The 19,519-nt window shown below is 39.2% G+C and overlaps 1 protein-coding gene and 1 pseudogene across 1 annotated transcript; both read right to left on the bottom strand.

Moving 5' to 3' along the window:
* Positions 1–394: 394 nt before the first annotated feature.
* Positions 395–3,683, bottom strand: LOC110069308 (allatostatin-A receptor-like). Its single transcript, XM_020776825.2, has 2 exons — positions 3,331–3,683; positions 395–1,316 (listed from the first exon to the last, which is right to left on the bottom strand). The coding sequence occupies exons 1-2, from the start codon at positions 3,581–3,583 to the stop codon at positions 484–486; spliced, it is 1,086 nt and encodes a 361-aa protein (XP_020632484.2). The 5' UTR covers positions 3,584–3,683; the 3' UTR covers positions 395–483.
* A 3,489-nt stretch (positions 3,684–7,172) lies between these two features.
* Positions 7,173–9,639, bottom strand: LOC149114004 (allatostatin-A receptor-like; annotated as a pseudogene).
* Between the last annotated feature and the right edge of the window lie 9,880 nt (positions 9,640–19,519).

Raw genomic sequence — 19,519 nt, 5'->3', positions numbered from 1 at the left:
GAACACAACTGGAAAAAAAAATACAGAATTATGTCAAAAAAGTTGATTTTTGGCCAAACCTACATGAAATTTGCGAAACCACAAACTGCAAGGGACCGCATACGATAAACGCTGCCAACGTACAAGAGATCTGATCAGCCAAAGAAAGAATGTAAAGAAAAACAATAGACTGCAAGGCTGATACTAGGTGAAAGACGTTTCGAGACACCAACATGGCAAGAACTGATAAAGTAGGATCGCAACAGTGGACAGCTGTTTCGTCCTGACTGGGACTCGTCAGCACTGTGTAGCGAAGATATGTAACGCCACCATTGGTTGCCAGAAGGAGGACCACAATTCGGATTTGCGCTCTTTGAGCCAAAATCCCCCCTCTCTTCCGGGACTTACATAATTTAAGGCCTTATGCGTCACATGGCGCAATGAGGACAGATGATGAGATGAATGAAAAATGTAATTGAAAATCCACACGAAAACGCTAAAATCTTACAATGCAGTCTCCTCAAAGTTTAGTTCATTAGATCTGGGAAAAGCACTCTGGAATACATAGTCACTCCCCCGTTTAGACTGTTTAGAACTCCTTTTCCTGAAACATTTCATGTTTGAATTCATGAAGAGTTCACACAAACCAACCCTATACTCGCTGTTTGTCATCCAGTAAATCAAAGGATTGACACACGAATTAAACATAGCAAGAATTACTCCTGCACGTTGTAATGTACTACCAATCTGTGTAACGCCAAAAGGAGAAAGAACGTAAATGGTTTGACCTGGAAGCCAACACAATGTCAAGGTTATTGACGTCACGACGCACATGCGCAGTAACGCTCTCTGCTGCGCTCTCTGTCGTTCACCGTAGCATCTTGCCATTGGCGATGTCTTGAACAGCAGTGTGATATGGGCAAACGAAGCCCAAGTAATCAAACATGGAAAATAAAACCCAATCAGACTGTAGATAACTATCATAGCTTGAGTTCCCTTTTCTCCGAACGGCGCTTTAACATTGGAACATTTAGTTCCTGACAATTTCCACCCAAAAAATTTGTTGATCTGCAGAAGACAAGTGGAAACCCAAATAGCCAGGATGTAAAGAAAGACCCTCTTTCGGGTGAAATAGCGCTTGTACGTAATGGGTCGAAAAATACAATACCATCTTTCTAGAGCTAGACACGTGATCTTAAAAATGGAGACTTTTCCCAATGTGAACAGAGCATGCCTACTACCAAGGACACGACAGAAGAGTTCACCGGCTAAACCGCGAGGAACTGGAAATGAGTCGTTGCTGATAACATAGCCGGGAGTAAGAGGAATGAAGACACCTGTTGACAACAAAAACATTGCGTTATTATTCTCGGCGTTTATTGCAAAAGGTTAATACAAATAAAATTTTTGAGAATTGTAACATTCTCAGGAAAAAGAATTACCAAGAGAGCTAATCTGATTGACGTCAATCCGGACGAAAATATTCCACAAAATTCCAGAATAGCTATTCTTTTCACTAGTCGTCAAAACGATTATTCTGCTTGTGAAATAGTCTTGGCTGTGCCGTGAATGCTTTCGTATATATTGTTTCCCGGGATTGTTTATTTATAACTCCTTAGAAATCACGATCGAGCTGATTAAAGAATAAATGTGATACCGAGTAAATGCATTGTGTCTATAATACAGGCAACAAATGCAAGGAATCGTTGGTGTACTTGTAATATTTCGATATACCTTATTACATGAAATTTTCGCGACACGTTAATTTCGCGAATTTCGCGATTTAAAAAAAAATCGCGAAATTTAAGTGACGCGAAAATTAAATGTCGCGAAATTAACATGATGCGAAAATTAAGTGACTCACATTACGTCAACAATAAAAAAAGCGACTTTATTACCATTACACACGTTTATAACAATCATTTTGAACTATTCTGTGGTAATGTTCTGGTCCTCTTCATTACTACTGCTTTCCGTCTCCACTCCAGGTAGCACTTCTTTTGTACAATCCTCAAACTGTCCATTTACTGGCTCCTTGTAGTGCTGTTCCACTAGAAGCTTAAACCTTTCAATTGCCTTGTAGACACTGTGAGAACATCTTTCTTGTTACTGTTTACATAATCAGTTGCGTTTCTGTTTACTTGGACGTTGTTGATTAAATTCATGGGCATCTTAAATAACATTGACAAAGAAATATAGCGTGTCTCACTCAAAAACGCGAAATTAAAGTGAGTCAAAATGCAAAATTTTCGCAAAATCGCGAAATTAAGGTGTCGCGAAATATGCGAACCTCAAAATCGCGAAATCAACGTGTCGCGAAAATTTCATGTAATAAGGTAATTCTATATCATCTTCAGACTGAGGTGACATACAGGTAGCAGAAATTTAAATACTGCAAGATGGTACATTAGCATTAGCACGTGAAAATACAAAATAAAGACGATACTACATATATCAAGAGCATAGGAATAGTTCCCTACTGGCTTTTAAACCCGTGTTTAAGTGTGGTGCTGAACGCTTGATATGGTAAGCTTCTTCAGTATAGTAATAGATTCCAATTATCATCGCTGTCTATTATGTTTGTGTTACCACGCACGGTTTAGGTGAGAAATTCTTTGTTCATTGCAGTAGAAGGTGGGTTGTTTTCATTGATAAAAATGTCGGGGAAGTTTGCTTATATATCTAATATATTCAAACGAAACAGTATAAGTCAAATGCGCCATCACCATCACCACCACCAGTTGTAAATTGTGCATCACAATTGCACGATTTATTATAACAGTTTTGTGTAGCTTTGACCCTTCAGGGGCACCCAACGACCGTTTTCTCTCGAATGCTGTTAGACGCTGTTTTCAGGCTATCTGGAGTACTTTTAAAGCTCTGTAGCTTAATTTTAGGTTGTACTAAACAAATTTTATCTGTTCGGATATTCTAGGGGAACTTGAGTATTCTCGAATTTATTAGGGCTTTTTTGTCCATTTCCCGAAAACCTTAGGTCTTATCGCCTTTTCGAAAATGATAGCTGACCTTTTTTCGGTACCCAAAACGACATTTTCAACAGTCCGAAAACAACAGACATTAAATTTCTCATATCACGAAAGTTCGAGGGGCCAATTCTCTCGAGAAAATCAGAGGGGATTTAAGACCTTCCGAACAGATAATTTACCGAAACGATCCGTTGGGTGCCCCTGACCCTTCGCTCTTCTCACAAATGATAATTTTTGTGTTTTTTTGTTGATGTGATCTGGCTGAACTTGACTGACGTTTATTGTAGGCTGAATTAATTTTAACAGAATCCATATCGTTTTAAACTTCGGGACTGTTAAATTCGTTTTTTATAAAGCTACAAACCTGTTAGTAGATCTGTGATGGCCAAAGAGAACAGAAGAATGTTGTGTGGTCTTTTCAACGCGGTAGGTTTCTTCATCATAATCACACAGAACAGTGAGTTCAACAAAAACGACAGAACTGCTATTAATCCAAACATCCCGGCCTCCCTTGCCTCAGCTTGAAGGCTGTGATCGTCTAAAGCTGGTGTTGACACTCCGTTGCTGGAATTATTTCGCCGAGGTGAAAACGTATTCAGTGCGTCCATTTTTGACATTTTCGAATAGAGTGCCCTTTTTTCTTACTTGAATGTTATTTATACTAAGGTAACGAAATTTAAACCGTTAATATCGCAAAACACATTAAACGTACGTCAATCACGGCTTCACAAAAGTGTACTGGCTATGTTAATAAATGATACATCCTGCCTCAAGCTAGTAAGGAATAAATAAAGAAACTGCCGTTTATATCTGCAAAGATCACGTCTCACTGAGGTTCCTTAATATCTGGCGGAGACTTCGTCAGGTTGATTTGTTAGTTCTACTTGAAATCTTTGTTGAATCTGGTAAAAATAACTAAAAGAAACTTACTTCCAGTTACACTTTATTTCACTCAGTAAAAAGATAGGAAGGAAAAACAAGTGGCCAAGGTTTGTTTTGGTAAAACTCTGTTGGGAAAACAGAGGAAAAAAAAACTACACAGCGAAATACGTCAAACTTTTGACAATGGCGAGACAGCTGAAAAGTTTGAAAACGACAATTAACAAAAAATATATCAACAAACGATTGCCGTCACAAATCCTATGCAAACATGTCGCTAGTCCTTGTCGGTCAATCAGTGTAGTTAAATGTTCTTTATTTGTTGTTACCTTTGTAGAATTTGGTGTATAATCATTTGAACTTCGTTTAAGGCAGTTTTCTTTCAAATATGCCGGCTTTCCTCGTCTGTCGTAAGAAACATTTACCCGGATGTTGTACAAACATAGTGGATATTACTAGCGTCTGCCGTCTAAACTAAGTAAACTCAAGGCTAATTACCTCTTTCAGCGCTAAAATTTAATTTCAACTGACCACTGACAATGTTAAGTCCTTGTATGTTTTACTGGCAATTTAAAACATTTAACTTTCACTTTCGAATGCAAGCAATTGGTTCAGAGAAATATCAGAAAACGAAACATGTTAAACATACACAATTCTTTTGTAAACATACACAGTTATACGTGAGGGCGGGGAAAATTTAAAGATTATATCGTTTGAATACACTACTAGCGTATCCGAGGGACAGTAAAGGTCTGGCTAAAATAGGAAACATTGTTGCGGAAACATTATCTCCTGTTATGTTTCCGGGGATGGCTAATTAAATTAGCTGGAAGCAAATAAAGTATTTTACGGCCCGGTTGGCTAAGCGAGGAAGTGCTGTTTCGGACAAGAGGGTCAAGGGTCAAGCAGGCGCAATTAATAAAGTGACTTTCGAGCAAGTCGGGAAGAATTTTTGCATTTTCTCGTCGATTTGCTTTTGTAATCGTCCCATATTTCCCTGACGTTTGTACATCGATTTGACCATAGTTAATGGAGGGGAATGGCTATAAAGCCCGGCAAACATCAAAGGAGCAAACAAAGATGCCAAGATTTATGTTGGAAAGTTCACGTCCGTGCACAATCTATTGTTTTGCGCTGATACACTATGCATGAATTAAATAACGAAAACGTTGTCATTGGTTAATTCCTCAGTCAGAAGTAAACGACTACTGTGTTTTGTGCTCGGTCAAGGCCAAAAAAGCGAACTAAAACATACAACAAAGAACTTTGTCGCGTTTAAAAACCATTCCCCTCTATTAGCTATGATTTAACAATAAGCCACTTCATTTTTGTCCCTATTCATGCAGTCTTCATGAGCTACATCCCACAAACAGGCTCTGTCCTCATACAAGGTAATAAGTAACTCTATCTTCTCGTCCTTCCAATTTGATTCCTTCCATGCTTTCCCTTTTCTATGACATGCTTGTGGCTCCTCTACCTCCTCCACTAGTCAATTGATTTCTTTCATGGTGGCTAAACTGGGAAACACATGTTTCGGAAGCAAAATTTGTGTCCGGGAGCAAACATGTTTTTGACCCGAGGCAAAAACATGATCTTGTTTTCGCGCAGCATAATGTGTTTCCGCTACATATGTTTCCCGCGCGGCTAAACTTGGAAACATTTGCCTCCGCAAAGGAAGTGGTTTATTATCAAATCGATGTACAGACGTCAGAGAAATGTGGCATGATTACAAGGGACGATTACAAAAGAAAATCGGCGAAAAGATGCAAAAAGTCTTCTCGACTTCTTCGGAAGTCAATTTACTATTATGTGCACACGTGACACTTTGTATTCCGATACAATGTTTCCTCGTTAAGCCACCGGGGCCGAAAAACATTTTGTTTGCTTCCCGCTAATTTAGCCACCCCGGAAACATAGCCAGAAATAATGCTTCTGCAACAACGTTTCCTTGTTTAGCCAGGCGTTTAAAAAGGACAGGGATAGAGAAATTTATTTCGAGTCGCCATGTTTGCGACGTCTCATGTTAGGTTGACTTGCGAAGGTCGAACTGCTGTAAAAATCCACGAAAATACGCTAGTGTTGTGGAACGCATTGAACTTCAAACGAATACGACATCTAATTCTTACTATTCGATGAGACCACCGGGATAAGCGACACAAGTTAGAGCACATGGTCCTCTAAACGTTTTTTTTTTTTACACAACACCACGACGAGCACCCGTGCAGTTTTCTGGGATACAAAGAACATATAGTGGAACGGACTTAACATAAAGAACGATTGCCGAGGGTTGGACTCAACATAACTCTTGGCAGAACATTTGCGGGTCCCGGGATAAAGATTGTCGAAATTGGTCACGGAATTAAAGCCTCTTTTTTTTATTTTATTTTATCCAGATGAAACTCTGAAGCGAGGGATTTGTAAATAAATCCTTTATTGATAATTTATGTTGCCGTTAAATGGTCTTTCCTACTACGACCGAAGTTAACCTACTTTTCCAATAAACAATTAAGTTATTTACTTCAGTACAAAACGTATTCAAGATGATAACGACGACTTTTTTTACGTGAATCTATTGAACTTCATCCTTCTTCAGTACAAGTAACAGAACCCTTTAGCGGATATGATATAAGAAGGATACAATAGAGGGTAAAAAATTGTAGTTAATTACAAAGTGAAAATAAATGTAGAAATTGTAACTAATTTCGGAGTAAAAAAATCCTCCAAAACTGATCCCTTCCGGATGAGCTGTTCCATCACGTCCGCCCCGTCTGGCCGGTCGGTCTGTGCAGTACGGGCAATGCGGCGTTACCTGGCTCACCAGCTTCCAGGCAACCCCAACCCCCTTTATTTCTTCTCAACAGGACAATTTCTCCCCAGGGACAAAGTAACCTCAATTTTGCGCCTCCAGCTCTAACGCTCGGGTTTCACCACAGAGTCCTATGCATACCACAGTTTCTGTATCGGGGCTGAAACTACTACCGCAGAGGCCAGCTTGCACCCCCTGGCTTATCCAAAACCTTGGTCATTGGTCCAGCGATTGCTACACCTAAATGCGTCAGGACACCTGCTTTAATACTCCAGGCAGTCCCTGCCCAGCTAGGCTCCACCCATAGTACCCCACTACAAGCTTGGTATCCAAGCACAGGACAATGTAGACCATGCTAAAGTTGTATTAAGTTGTATTATTAGTCACTAAGTACCTGGCGGCATTTGGGGCTTAATTCAGGTGCACACCTCCCACTTAGCTATCGCCTGCGTCAGGCTGGATGGGTCCCTTACCCCACCTTATTTTTAGCTACCTTCAAGCAGCTAGGTCGGGGGGTGGTGGTGGGGGGCTTCGTTCTCTAGGTGAGGTCGCTATCAGCCCAATTCATTCACTGGGTGTTTCCGCTAACCGCCCAAGGGTTTCTGCCCTCATTCATTATCTCTGGGTGTATCAGCCAACCACCCAAGTTTCTGCTTGGGGTTTATGTCCGCTAACCGCCCCAGTTTGTGTTTGTGCTTTTGTGTTTGAGCCCGCTACCCGCCCGACTTAGTTTGCAGAGTATGTCCGCTAACCACCTAATTACCTGTCCAGGGTGTGTCGCTACCACCCACCCTCGTTGCTATCGCAAAATTGTTGTTAATTTTTTTTTTAGTTCACAGGACAGAACTCACCATGATGTTAAAAACGTTTCCCTTGCGACACACTTAAATCATAACTGAAGCGGAGATGTTTCTTCCATATTTTACCCTGTTACATGTACATTCCAATAACACAACACGTACTTTACACTTCTAAGCACTTCTACATCACTGGCGGTCGTTAGAAGTAATAGCCTTCACCTCTCTCAAAGTCACTTGGTTTTATATCTCAGCTCTACTTCCTTCTTTCAAAACAGATCACCGTCCGTGAAGTTCAAAATATCATCTCGGAGAGTTGGTTGTTGACTTCCCAATATGGAGTTTGATGAAAAGAAACCTTCCAATAGGATACAGTGTACAACGTTTTCGAGGGAACTGTCCACGGCTCCTACGTGAGAACGTTCCAAATGTAACGTAAACGTTGATAAAAGTATATTAACGGCTGTACCAAGTTCAATTGGTAAAGCTGACGATTAATGGTGGTTTATTTACTTATGCCAACTTAAGTATCTGCACATTTTGATGTTTGAGATTGAACAGAATATAGACAATACACCTCTGGCGGTCAAACAAACTTTGTTGTTCTGATGCATCGATATATACAGTGCAACAACGAATAACCATAGACTAATCAAAACATTTCATTGTTTCCAGGCTTAATGTGTCATTTTTGACTTGACTCGGTAAAACCCCTCTTGAACACTTTTGATTTTCCAATGTATAACCTCCTTTCCTGAAGGACTCTACTGTTTTGGCAAAAATGAAGAGCTTAAAAAGTTCCGCCTTGTACTCTCAATTGGTCATCCAGTAAATCAAAGGATTGACACACGAGTTAAACATAGCAAGAATTACTCCTGCACGTTGTAATGTACTACCAATCTGTGTAACGCCAAAAGGAGAAAGAACGTAAATGGTTTGAGCTGGAAGCCAACACAATGTCAGAGTTATTGAGGTCACTGTGCACATGCGCAGTAACGCTCTCTGCTGCGCTCTCTGTCGTTCACCGTAGCATCTTGCCATTGGCGATGTCTTGAACAGCAGTGTGATATGGGCAAACGACGTCCAAGTAATCAAACATAGAAAATAAAACCCAATCAGACTGTACATAACTATCATGGCTTGAGTTCCCTTTTCTCCATACGGCGCTTTAACTTTGGAACATTTGCTTCCTGACAATTTCCACTCCAAAAATTTATGTATCTGTAGAAGACAAGTCGAAACCCAAATGGCCAGGATGTAAAAAAAGATTCTCTTTCGGGTGAAGTAACGCTTGTACATAATGGGTCGAAAAATACAGTACCACCTATCAATAGCCAGGCACGTGACCTTCAAAATGGAGACTTTTCCCAATGTGAACAGAGCGTGCTTGCTACTAAGGACACGACAGAAGAGTTCGCCGGCTAAACTGCGCTGAACTGGAAACGAGTCGATGCTGATAACAAAGCCGGGAGTAAGAGGAATGAAGATACCTGTTGACAGCAAAAACATTGCGTTATTATTCTTGGAGATTATTGCAAAAATTAGTACAGCTGTAATATTTTCAGGAAAAGGAATTACGAAGAAAGCTAATTTGATTGACCTCACTCCGGAGGAATATGTTCTAGAAGAGTTATTATCTCCTCGAGTCATCAAAACGATTATTCCTAACTCAAAATATATTTACAACATACATCTCAAAATAAAAATGAGCGATAGAAATTTTACACAACGTTTCGATGTCGTCATGACATCATTATCAAGTGACAAGAAAATAACGGTTCAACAGTGTTATATATGAGGTGAGAGGTGTGATTGTTCATTTACATATTTGTTTAAGGTAATTCCTCTGAAATAAAAGTGACAATAGATTTTTGTTCAAACTTTGTCCACTGAATATTTGTCATATGATAACTTCAATTTTGAAATAAAAAAGGGGGGTGCCCATGTTCATTAAAGAGCAGTGAGGCATTGAAATGTCCCATTTTTGCATTATTTAATGCTTATTATAAGAACACATTCCCAGTAATTGTAACATCTTTGTAAGCCCGGACTCATAAGAACGCGCATTAAACTACAGTCAATACATTGTGTCGGACCACAAATAAACGTTTAAGTTTGATTCAGACAGAAAGCTAAATCCTTGATTAAAAATTTGAACCAAATTTCTTGACGTGGTTACCGACTGTAAAATAGAAAATACCTCAGTGTATTTGCTATTTTTCTTATTTATTCAATTTTCAGCAATAGAAATTAGATCAGTCTTTTCTCACGCAAAGCTTATGATTAGTTGATTACAACGATTGGAAAAAAAATTGGGGTGCCCATGCTCGTTGGTGAGCTAGAGCCATTTTTCAACTGACAGAACTCAATATCAAGGCAAATCCGTCATGTTTTCAATATGCGCGTGCACAAGCGCGCGCTAATGACGCCATAAATTATGCGTAGTAAGGATGCGCAATGCAAATGTGAGGAATGACCTTAAACAAATAGTTTCGCGCGGATGTTTAAACAAATATGTTAGTGAACAATCACACCTCTCACCGCATATATAACACTGTTGAACCGTTATTTTCTTGTCACTTGATAATGATGTCATGACGACATCGAAACGTTGTGTAAAATTACTATCGCTCATTTTTATTTTGAAATGTTTATCGAAATTTAATCTCATTCGAACATACATCTGGAAGCGAAAAGACGCAGTTGTCAACCAAATAAGTGGTGTTTTCGAAACGATCTCTTCAATCGAAACGTTATTTCCTTTGAAGCCTCGCCCTTATGCTAGTCCTTTTGACACTCACTTTTGCTATTAACAAGCTATGACTATTGTACATGGCGACGTGTCGTACATCTCACAACAGGGGCGTACATGCAGACGTTCCAGAAGACTTAAGTTGTGAATGTAGTAGAGTTCAAAGAGTCGGTCGAAGAAGAGCTTTAAAGTCGGAGTAGAAATTTTGCTCGATAGAAAACCAACAGAAGTAGAAAAGGTCAGTGTGAAAATGGAGTGGCGTGTTCGTCTTTTCTAGTGGGCTCATACATTTGTAGCAGAACGTGATTAGCTGTATTTTCGGTCGCTCAACGAAGTAGCGGAGAATGAACATGTCTACACGGAAGAAATTGCCCTGGTTCCAAAAAGCTAGTAAACATGCTTAGTATGCTTTCTTCTCCACATGTGGAGTATCTCAAGACGGAAGGAAAGCTTATCTCAAAGAACGACGTGTGGAATACAGCACAACTAATGTTGAACAGAGGATCAATAAATCAGAATTTGTGTTTAGCCAAGTGGGAACATGTACTGAAGAGTCGCTAGCAAAGTTTCGTGAATCTTTAACAGAATCCATCAAGGAGTCCACGGAAAAAGTGATTCGGTCTTTCAAAAATTAAAGTAAAACCATGATCGATACTTCAATGATTCGATTTTTCTTGCGGTCAAGGAGAAAAATGCAAAAGGTGTGTGCAGCGAGTTGGAGAAGTTAATGGATGCGAATGCTGCTCCCTGAAAGTGAGACTCGATTGAAGAAACCGAATGAAAATGAATCTGACTTTTACATTCCGTGGGAAAAGTTTTGGCTAACGTCAAAGAAGGGTCTTTAACAGAGGAACTCCTTATAAGGGTGGGATAATTTCCATTCACACATTTTGCAGATTTCCAAAAAAAGTAGAGAATTTCATTGCGGACAAAGGCAGGAGTCCACCTTCGAGTGAATATATTAGGCTTTGTAAGATCTATAAAGCGAATTTTTGGACGGAAACGCTCCCTTGTAAATGAACTGGTGAAGTCTATTTCGAATATGTATGTCCCTGAAAAGGCTAATGGGAAATCGTTAAGACTCTTGGACGACACGTTACGAGTCGAGTCGCTTGGTCTTAACCCTGATGTTCAAATTCTGCTCGTTCGTAGACAAAAACCCAGACAGAGCCCAGACTCTGTTTGGATTTGTGTCTGCAAACAAACAAACATAATTTTTTGCCAACTGCCTGTGTAAAATTGATTTTTGAGGACAAGGAATGTGTGGTCTCGGAAACGCGAAGAGACAATAGCTATGTTGACAGTGACACAAATAGAAGACTCGGACGATCAGCTTAAACGTTTCTGGAAACTTGACGCCATTGGAGTGATAGACCCTCAGAATGTTCACTTTACAGTTGAGCACGGCGTCGACAAAACCTGGATCGGACCGGATCGGATCACGGATCGGATCACGGATCGGATCACAGAAAAAAAAACAAAGTTTTAAAGAAAAAAAAATCAAAAACAAAAATCAAACCGTTTATAAGATAATAATAAATAAAAAATAAAAGTGGACAACTAAAATATGTTAAATGAAAATAAGAATCCCGAATTTGACGCAATGACATGTTAATTAGAGAGAATGACAAGAGGTCATTTAAAAAGCCACATAAACGCCTAATTTACGACGAATTTAAATTGTAATGAACAGGCAGATGTAGTTATATTTGAACGTTAGTTGGCTCGAAGCTTGCGTGAACCTCCCATTCTCGTTTTTGAAATTGTTTTCAGTGGCTAATTCTCGGCTACATTTTCGTGTCAGATGTGAGCGTTACAGTTGGCGTTACACACAATACAGTTAATGAGAAAACTTACGTACGAAAGCTTAAGGACATGACTTGCTTCGAAGGAGCTTCGTCACGATTTGCACATCTTGAAAAAACTAGCCTAGTTTTTCTAGTTCGTCATTTGCAATCCCCGTTAATCTTTGCCATCCTTAACGATCCTCATTCCGTTTTGATTTGTTCTTGCCTCTTAAGTGTTTTCTATCCTAGAACACGATCATTTTAAGGTTTTATTCTATTTAAAGGCAGCTCTTTACAACCCTAAAAATAACTCTTAAAATCGTGACGTAACTCCTAAAATGTTGTTTATTCTCGGGTTGCGTCATCGTTCACATTATCGATGTTATTCCTAGAATTTTTTGAAAAACAGCTATATTTCCTTGAAATACAAATGGTTTGTTTCGTTTTATTCCAGTGCGAAATATCGTATTCCAAACTCACATCTTGTAAAAGTATAGACTTGTCTCAAAAACGGAAATTGTTTGAAATCATCAGGTGTTTAATTTTTTAGTGTTTTTAGTTTTTGTGTTTCTATTCATACGTTCGTCCTATTATTACCATACTGACTCGTTTTATGACAGTTTACCTTTGATGCGAGTGATCATGATTACACGAAATATCATTTATCTGAACTGCGGAGAAAGATATGAAGACATGATTGATCATCGCAATCAAAACCCAACAGCCTGAAAAAATTGATCTGTAACAGCTCCCAGTTGGCTTGACATTATAAAAGAATAAAGGAATATCACACCTGAATTAAATAAAACGTTCTGCTCACAGTAGTCACTCTAGTGCAATTTGCTCAACAAAATTTTGGATTTTTTTCCTTGATCCGATCCGTGATCCGATCCGTGATCCGGTCCGGTCCGGTCCGATCCTGGTTTTGTCGACGCCGCAGTTGAGCAAGAGGATGCACCTCAGCAATTTAACAGCTCTTGTCACTTCAATGGTGATAGATATGAAGTTGGTATCCCATGGAAAAAAGACCACTCGCCTCTCTTTGATAACTATCAGCAGGCGTAATAGAGGATTTAGAGCCGGACTTCTTTCCACTGAAAGACGTCTGGCAAAAATCCAGAGAAGGCGAGAATGTATTGTCAAGCTTAAAACATTACATTGATGATGGCCATGCCCAAGCTATAGAAGAAGAAGATCAAAATGCAGACAAGATAAGATACCTTCCCCACCATGCAGTATTCCGGGTAGACATAGGTGTCATATTTCTTTATTTTTTTGAGTTCTTTGTAGTTTTTCCATATATAAATATTTTTTTGTGTAGTGTATCCTTAAGGCTTCAGCGATATAAATGTAATTCTGAAATTAGCGTTAGTTTTTTTTGTGTGCTAGTAGTGTGCGTGTGCGATACTTTGTATAAATCATTTCTTTGTCTGTACTTTAAATAGGTGAAAAAGAAAAGAAAGGATTGTAAGCAATGTACTATTGAGTAGTGTATTAGCCTTATTTTTGTACCTAGAACTTTGAATTGTAAGTAGTTTCAGCAGTGTTGTACTTTGTTGTGTGTTAACAACAACAACAACAACAACAATAATAATAATAATAATAATAATAATGATAATAATAAAATTCCAGGAAGACAGAGCCACCATTAAGGGTCGGGTTGTTTAGTCTCTCTAAATTCGTGTCTCCTAAAAGGGCCCAAATTACAACCAGATCTCGGGAGCGTTCTGATCAGATTCGGTGTCATCCGATCGGTCCCACGGCGGATATCAAGAAATTGTTTCTTCAAATTAAATTGAAACGTCAAGACCAGAACATTCACAGATGTTTGTGGAGAAATCTGGAAAGTAATCGTGTTCCAGATGTTTTTTGCATCACTTGAGTGACATTTGGAGACAATCCTTCACCTTTTCTGTAACTGTCCCAGGTACAGAAACATGCTAATACTCTCTGGACGACTAAGAGGAGCTTGATTAGCCTACATTCGAGAGTTTTTGATCCAATGGCTTTGCGGACTCCATTTCGGATGATACCAAAGTTGCTCCTTCACATCTGGTTTGTCATCTGTTAACACAGTGGACCTCCCTGGATTCGGAGACGCCGGCCAAAGAGCCTATGGGTCAGCAGCGTTCCTCTGTGATGAAAATGAAGATGGCAACATAATCTCCAACTTAGTTGTGGCCGAGTTGAGGGGGGCACCTGCAAGGTCACCTTACCAAGGCTAGAGCTTCTTGCGGCCTACATAACTGTTTCACTGATCGATTACGCAAAACAAGCTCTTCAAGTGCCAGTGGACGCAGTTGATGCTTTGTCGGATATTATTCTATTTATTCCTATTCCGGAACATGACCCGAATAAATCCTACTTCTTGTGACGAACATCTTAATGTAGCAAACTTTCTTACAAATATCCCTGAGCAAATTTGAAAAATTTGATAATTTGTCAATTGTTCAATCGAAAATTGTTCATCAAAAGATAGCTTTTATTTCTTGTCACTTTTTGACATCATTATCACAATCAACCGCCTACCCTTAGGTGCTAACGAGCTAAAACTTTAACTTCATTTTAGATATTTACAAATGCTGTAGATTTTGACGTTGGATGAGTTCCTTTTTTGACATTTATGAACTGAGCCTTGACATACACGCTTTATATATTTAAACGAAATAGTCAAAATCTACGGCACCATAAAGTCAGAAAATTGCACAATTTATAAGAATTTTGTGCAGAGTTGACCATTCATTCTCCTCACAAATGAACAATTTTGGTGTTTTATTGATGTGTTTTTCTACACAGGGCTGAACTTGATTTGTATTTTATAGTAGAATATTCTAATATGACGTGATCTAGATGAACTGACTTGTTTCAGTTTAAACTTCGGGACTGTTAAATTCGTTTTTTATAAAGCTACAAACCTGTTAGTAGATCTGTGATGGCCAAAGAGAACAGAAGAATGTTGTGTGGTCTTTTCAACATAGCAGGTTTCTTCATCATGATCACACAGAACAGTGAGTTCAACAAAAACGACAGAACTGCTGTTAATCCAAAGATCCCGGCCTCCCTTGCTTCAGCTTGAAGACTGTGATCGTCTGAAGCTGGTGTTGACACTCCGTTGCTGGAATTATTTCGCAGAGGCGAAAATGTACTCTGTGCGTCCATTTTCGACCTAGCGCGCCTGAATAGAGTGCGGGTTTCTTTTTACTGTAGTGGTTTTTAAATTAAAGAACCAAAATATAAACCTAATATCGCAAAACACATTAAATGCGCGTCAATTGTAGCTTAACAAAAGTATACTGGCTATATCAATTAACGATTCGTCCCACCTCAAGCTTAAGGTTGACAACTGAAATTTGAATAACTAAAGAAACTGCCCTTTATCTATCTATCACTAAGTAAGCTTAACAACTGTCCACCCACTTAGTTTTGTTGATTTGTTCACCTTGTAATCTTTGTTGAATCTGGTAAAAGAACTAAAAACATAGTTCCAATTATCCTTTATTTTACTGAATAGATAGGAAGGAAAAACAAGTCCACTGAGGTTTGTTTGTTAAGAAAAGAAAGAATTGCGAAATATACGTCCAGGGTTTGACAATGACAGTACAGCTGAAAACCACAATTAACAAAAAGTATATCAACGAACGATTGCCGTAACTTCTCCTATGCAAACATCTGGCTAGTCTTTGTCGGTCAATCATTACAGCTAAATTGTCTTTATTTGTTGTTATCTTTGATTTGTCGTTATCTAAACGTGAGACGAGTTACATTCTCAGGCGAAAACTCTGTTTTAATATTCCGTGCACCAAGACCAATACAATAAAGAAGTCCACCGCCTACGCTAGGGCCAAAGTTTGAACAAGCTTGACAATGAAGTTAGAAATAATGACTCACTTGACGCTTTAAAAAAAGAAAACAATTAGGAAAATGCCATGTGAAGTTTACAGTTTTTAAATACGGACCTAGCTTTTAAACCTTGTTTTAGATTTCCCTAATAATTTATCATATTATTTCTGTAGTCATATAGTTCTCTTCGTTGTAAATATCTTTTAGATAGTCTCTTAGATAGGTTTTTAATTTGTACACACGACCACATCGGCGCTGCTGTTATATTGTTATCGTGTATAAATAGACGCTTTACTTTATCGGTTTTACTCTTACTTACTTACTTTGTGATATTTGGTGTATAATAATTTGAACCTCGTTCAATGCAGTTTTCTTTAAAACATGCTTTACTTCTGTCGAAAGAAAAGGAGAGGAAAAAAAGCACGAGAAATCATTTCATTATAAGCTATTGACTTGCTGATACTTGAATAACGTCACTATGATGTTTGTATGAACAGTGGACATTTCTTGCTCCTGCGCATGCCGTCTACACTAACTAAACTTTAGCCAGATAGTCTTCTTCGGCGTCAATATTTAATTTTGCAGGATTAACATTCAACAATGTAAGGTCCTTGTATATTTTACCGGAGCTTAAGAACACATACAACAATTTGAAACACTTACTTGTGACTTTCAGATGGAAGCACGCGGTTCCGTAAAGATATACATGAGGGCTGGGGAAATCAAACAACACCATTGTTACTGCCAAAAGGCGAATCCTTCCTGGCCACACAGAACAACTGATTCCAAACACCCAAACGAGAAGAGGTTTGAACTTAAAGAAACAACGAAAAATACAAACTTACAAAATGTAGAAATATACCGCTGAAAAGCGACAAGGGAAACATAATAAACAAAATAACTCAAAACTTAAATTGTACTGGCGCTGCCGGCCGCGAAAGAGCAACTCTATGTAGGTTTATTACACTGGATGTATTCTCCTTGAGATCAACGGTGAAACTAAAAACTGCAGCGCGCGCGAAAACTAAAAAAACTAGAATATTAAATATAAAATGCAAATTATACTAAACGCACAGGAAAGAAACACAAAACGAATTCCCAAAGGAACGCTAATGAAACCAAAATAAAAGAGAGTGCTAGATTCTACAGCCATGGCCACCAGCTCTAGGCAAGAGAAGATCAAGGTGAGTGTCTCGATCTTCTCTTGCTCTTGGAAGCACATTTGCGAGTCCCGGGATAACGTTATAATCTTTGACATCGGTTCGGGATCAGCTCTAAACGATGTGGCTGACATTCATCACGGCTCGGCTTTGATTGTCGAAATTTGTTATCGAAGTCACGTTCTTTTTAGTGCAGAATACACTATTGGGATGGTTTAGGGGGCTATATCTTAGCATTCTCGTCCCCAGAGGCCGCGTTCCTTTTGGTCAGCACCAAGAATCGCGACCTCTGGGAAGGTCCAATTTTCTGCGCAGAGTAATCGTTTCGTATTCTCAGCCAATCAGATTTGCCATACTTGACTCTGAGCATGCGCAGAGTGACGGGAAGTCCGTGAATTGCGGACTTCCGGTGTTGGACCTTCCCAGAGGTTGATCCCAGAGGTCGCGATTCTCGGTGCTGACCAAAAGGAGCGCGGCCTCTGAGGACGAGAATGATCTGTTACGAACGTTGAGGACTTTTCTTTGTGGTGGAACTAACATAACATGTAAGACGCAGGCGTTCTAGCATTGCTAGTGTGATAAATTCCGTTCTCGAGTTCAGACGTACGCTGTTTTATTTTTTGAGTGATACCACACTCTCGTTTTGGCCGGGGTTAGCAGCTATATTTCAGGTAACGTCAGTTCTCCTTTTTTTAGTGCAAAGAACGCCTCTGTGACTGCGTATATTTTGGAATCTTTCCAAGCTCGATTCAAGAAATGTCGTCTGCTGTTTTATAACTATTAGGTGTTTGCCACGGTTTAGATAAAGAATGGAAACACATTGCTTCTCCTCAGCTTGTTTGTTTCCTCTTCTATGAAAGAGCCAAAAGTTCATATTCAGCCGAAACTTTCCCGCGTTAGTTACATGTAAAACTAGTAAAATTTGTGACAAGAGAAATTTCGTTATTATTGCCGCAGACTGCGCGGCACCTACTGAAACCGCCAATTAATTTCATCAGTCGATGAGGTGACTGGGATATAATTTCGGTCAAGTAAATATCTCTACCTTCAGTACTTCTCGTTGAAACGCTCCTCAGTTGTGTTACTCGATAGCATTGTGTATTAGTTTGACGTGGTTTTATTGTGAACACCAAAGCTGGCAACAGAATAAGAACGCACTCTTCCGTGACTCGACATACTATTTGATAATTGCCCCCGCAGGGTTTTGGCCAGAGGCCAAAACCCGAGGAGGCACCCTGGCATACCCCGGGTGTACACATACACTCAAGAATATTTGTTGAAATTGTAAGAAATGTGTTTGTAATGGGTGAAGCATTCTCGATTTGACGAAACTAGGCACGCACAGTGGTCTCGGGTAATATTTTAGCAAGCGCGCACGGTGGTGTCGGGTACTTGCAACCACGAGGTCGCGTTTTGTCACCTTCCAGCTTCGCCATCCTCTAGCAGCATCAAGCAGCATTTGAAGGTCTTGCATCTACGAGTTCGCGTTTCGTCACCGTCGAGCTTCGCCATCTTCTAGCTGCATCTGAATGTCTTTCATCTACGAGTTCGCGTTTCGTCACCTTCGAGCTTCGCCATCTTCTAGCAGCATGTAGCAGCGAAAACGATTTCAAAGATCCTGAAGATGGATTTTGGGAGAAAAGCAACTCGGAACGTGTCGTAAGAAATTCTGTAGTATACTATAAATTCGAGGCCAGTGTGGTTCAATTGTAACTAAATAGCTAAATACTCTTCCGATCGCCAGTTTTACCTTTGGTATCTCGTTTATTCGGATCGCTTAGTTGTATTAAGTAATCTTGCGTGGCATAGAACTCATGTGTGGGCTGGGTGACTTTGCAGGGATCCAAATATAAATGTAAATGTTTTGCAGCGTTTTCGTTGAGGTCTAAAAGCTTGACTCAATTTGCATATATGGCGACTGTAACGCGATACTTCTGTTTAGGTCTCGCAAAAAAAAAAACTCGACTTCCGTTCTGCTTTCGAGATACGTTTGCTCGTATATCAAGACAAATGGTTTGTTTCGGAACAACAGAGTAGTTTGATTTAATTTTTTATTTTGCTATTATTTTTTAACCTTTTTTCCCCTGTAAATTTCTACTGAGTGAAATTTTTGTAAAAGAAATATTAGTTTCCACGAAGGCAACCTATTTTTTCCCCCAGAAAGTACTTTTTGCGTCCTTTCTATTAAAACGAGATATGGTAAACTGCTCTGCTGTAAATGCTCTCGTGAGAGTATTATGTAAAGAATATCGTGTGATAGAATGAGTCAAACAGAATGCGTTGGTTTAGTTAACTTAGTTGATTGTTTGGACCTTATTCATGGTAAGATGCCTAACTTACTGGAACAGTACGAGTGATATAGTTTACAAAAAAAAAAAATAAAGTTTTTAGTTCATACAAAATGTTCAATACTTATTGTTTTCAATCAGCAGAAATAAAGGAAAGCGGGGGCAGATTTAGTGATAACTATTACTAGTTGGACTAGTTCTTGTTTTATCGGTGAAATGAAATTTGCGTTTTGAATAAAACAAA

This window comes from Orbicella faveolata, unplaced genomic scaffold, assembly GCF_042242905.1.
Source record: "Orbicella faveolata isolate gen_17 unplaced genomic scaffold, um_ofav_v1 contig_14, whole genome shotgun sequence".
Classification (NCBI taxonomy): Eukaryota; Metazoa; Cnidaria; class Anthozoa; order Scleractinia; family Merulinidae; genus Orbicella; species Orbicella faveolata.
The sequence above is the reverse complement of the archived record's forward strand: the minus strand, read 5'-3'. Positions and strand labels throughout refer to the sequence as shown.

Coding starts and splice junctions, on each gene's coding strand:
- LOC110069308 (XM_020776825.2), bottom strand. CDS start 3,583: ATGTCAAAAATGGACGCACTGAATACGTTTTCACCTCGGCGAAATAAT. Junction 1,317..3,330: donor CATCACAGATCTACTAACAG/GTTTGTAGCTTT, acceptor TGTTGTCAACAG/GTGTCTTCATTCCTCTTACT.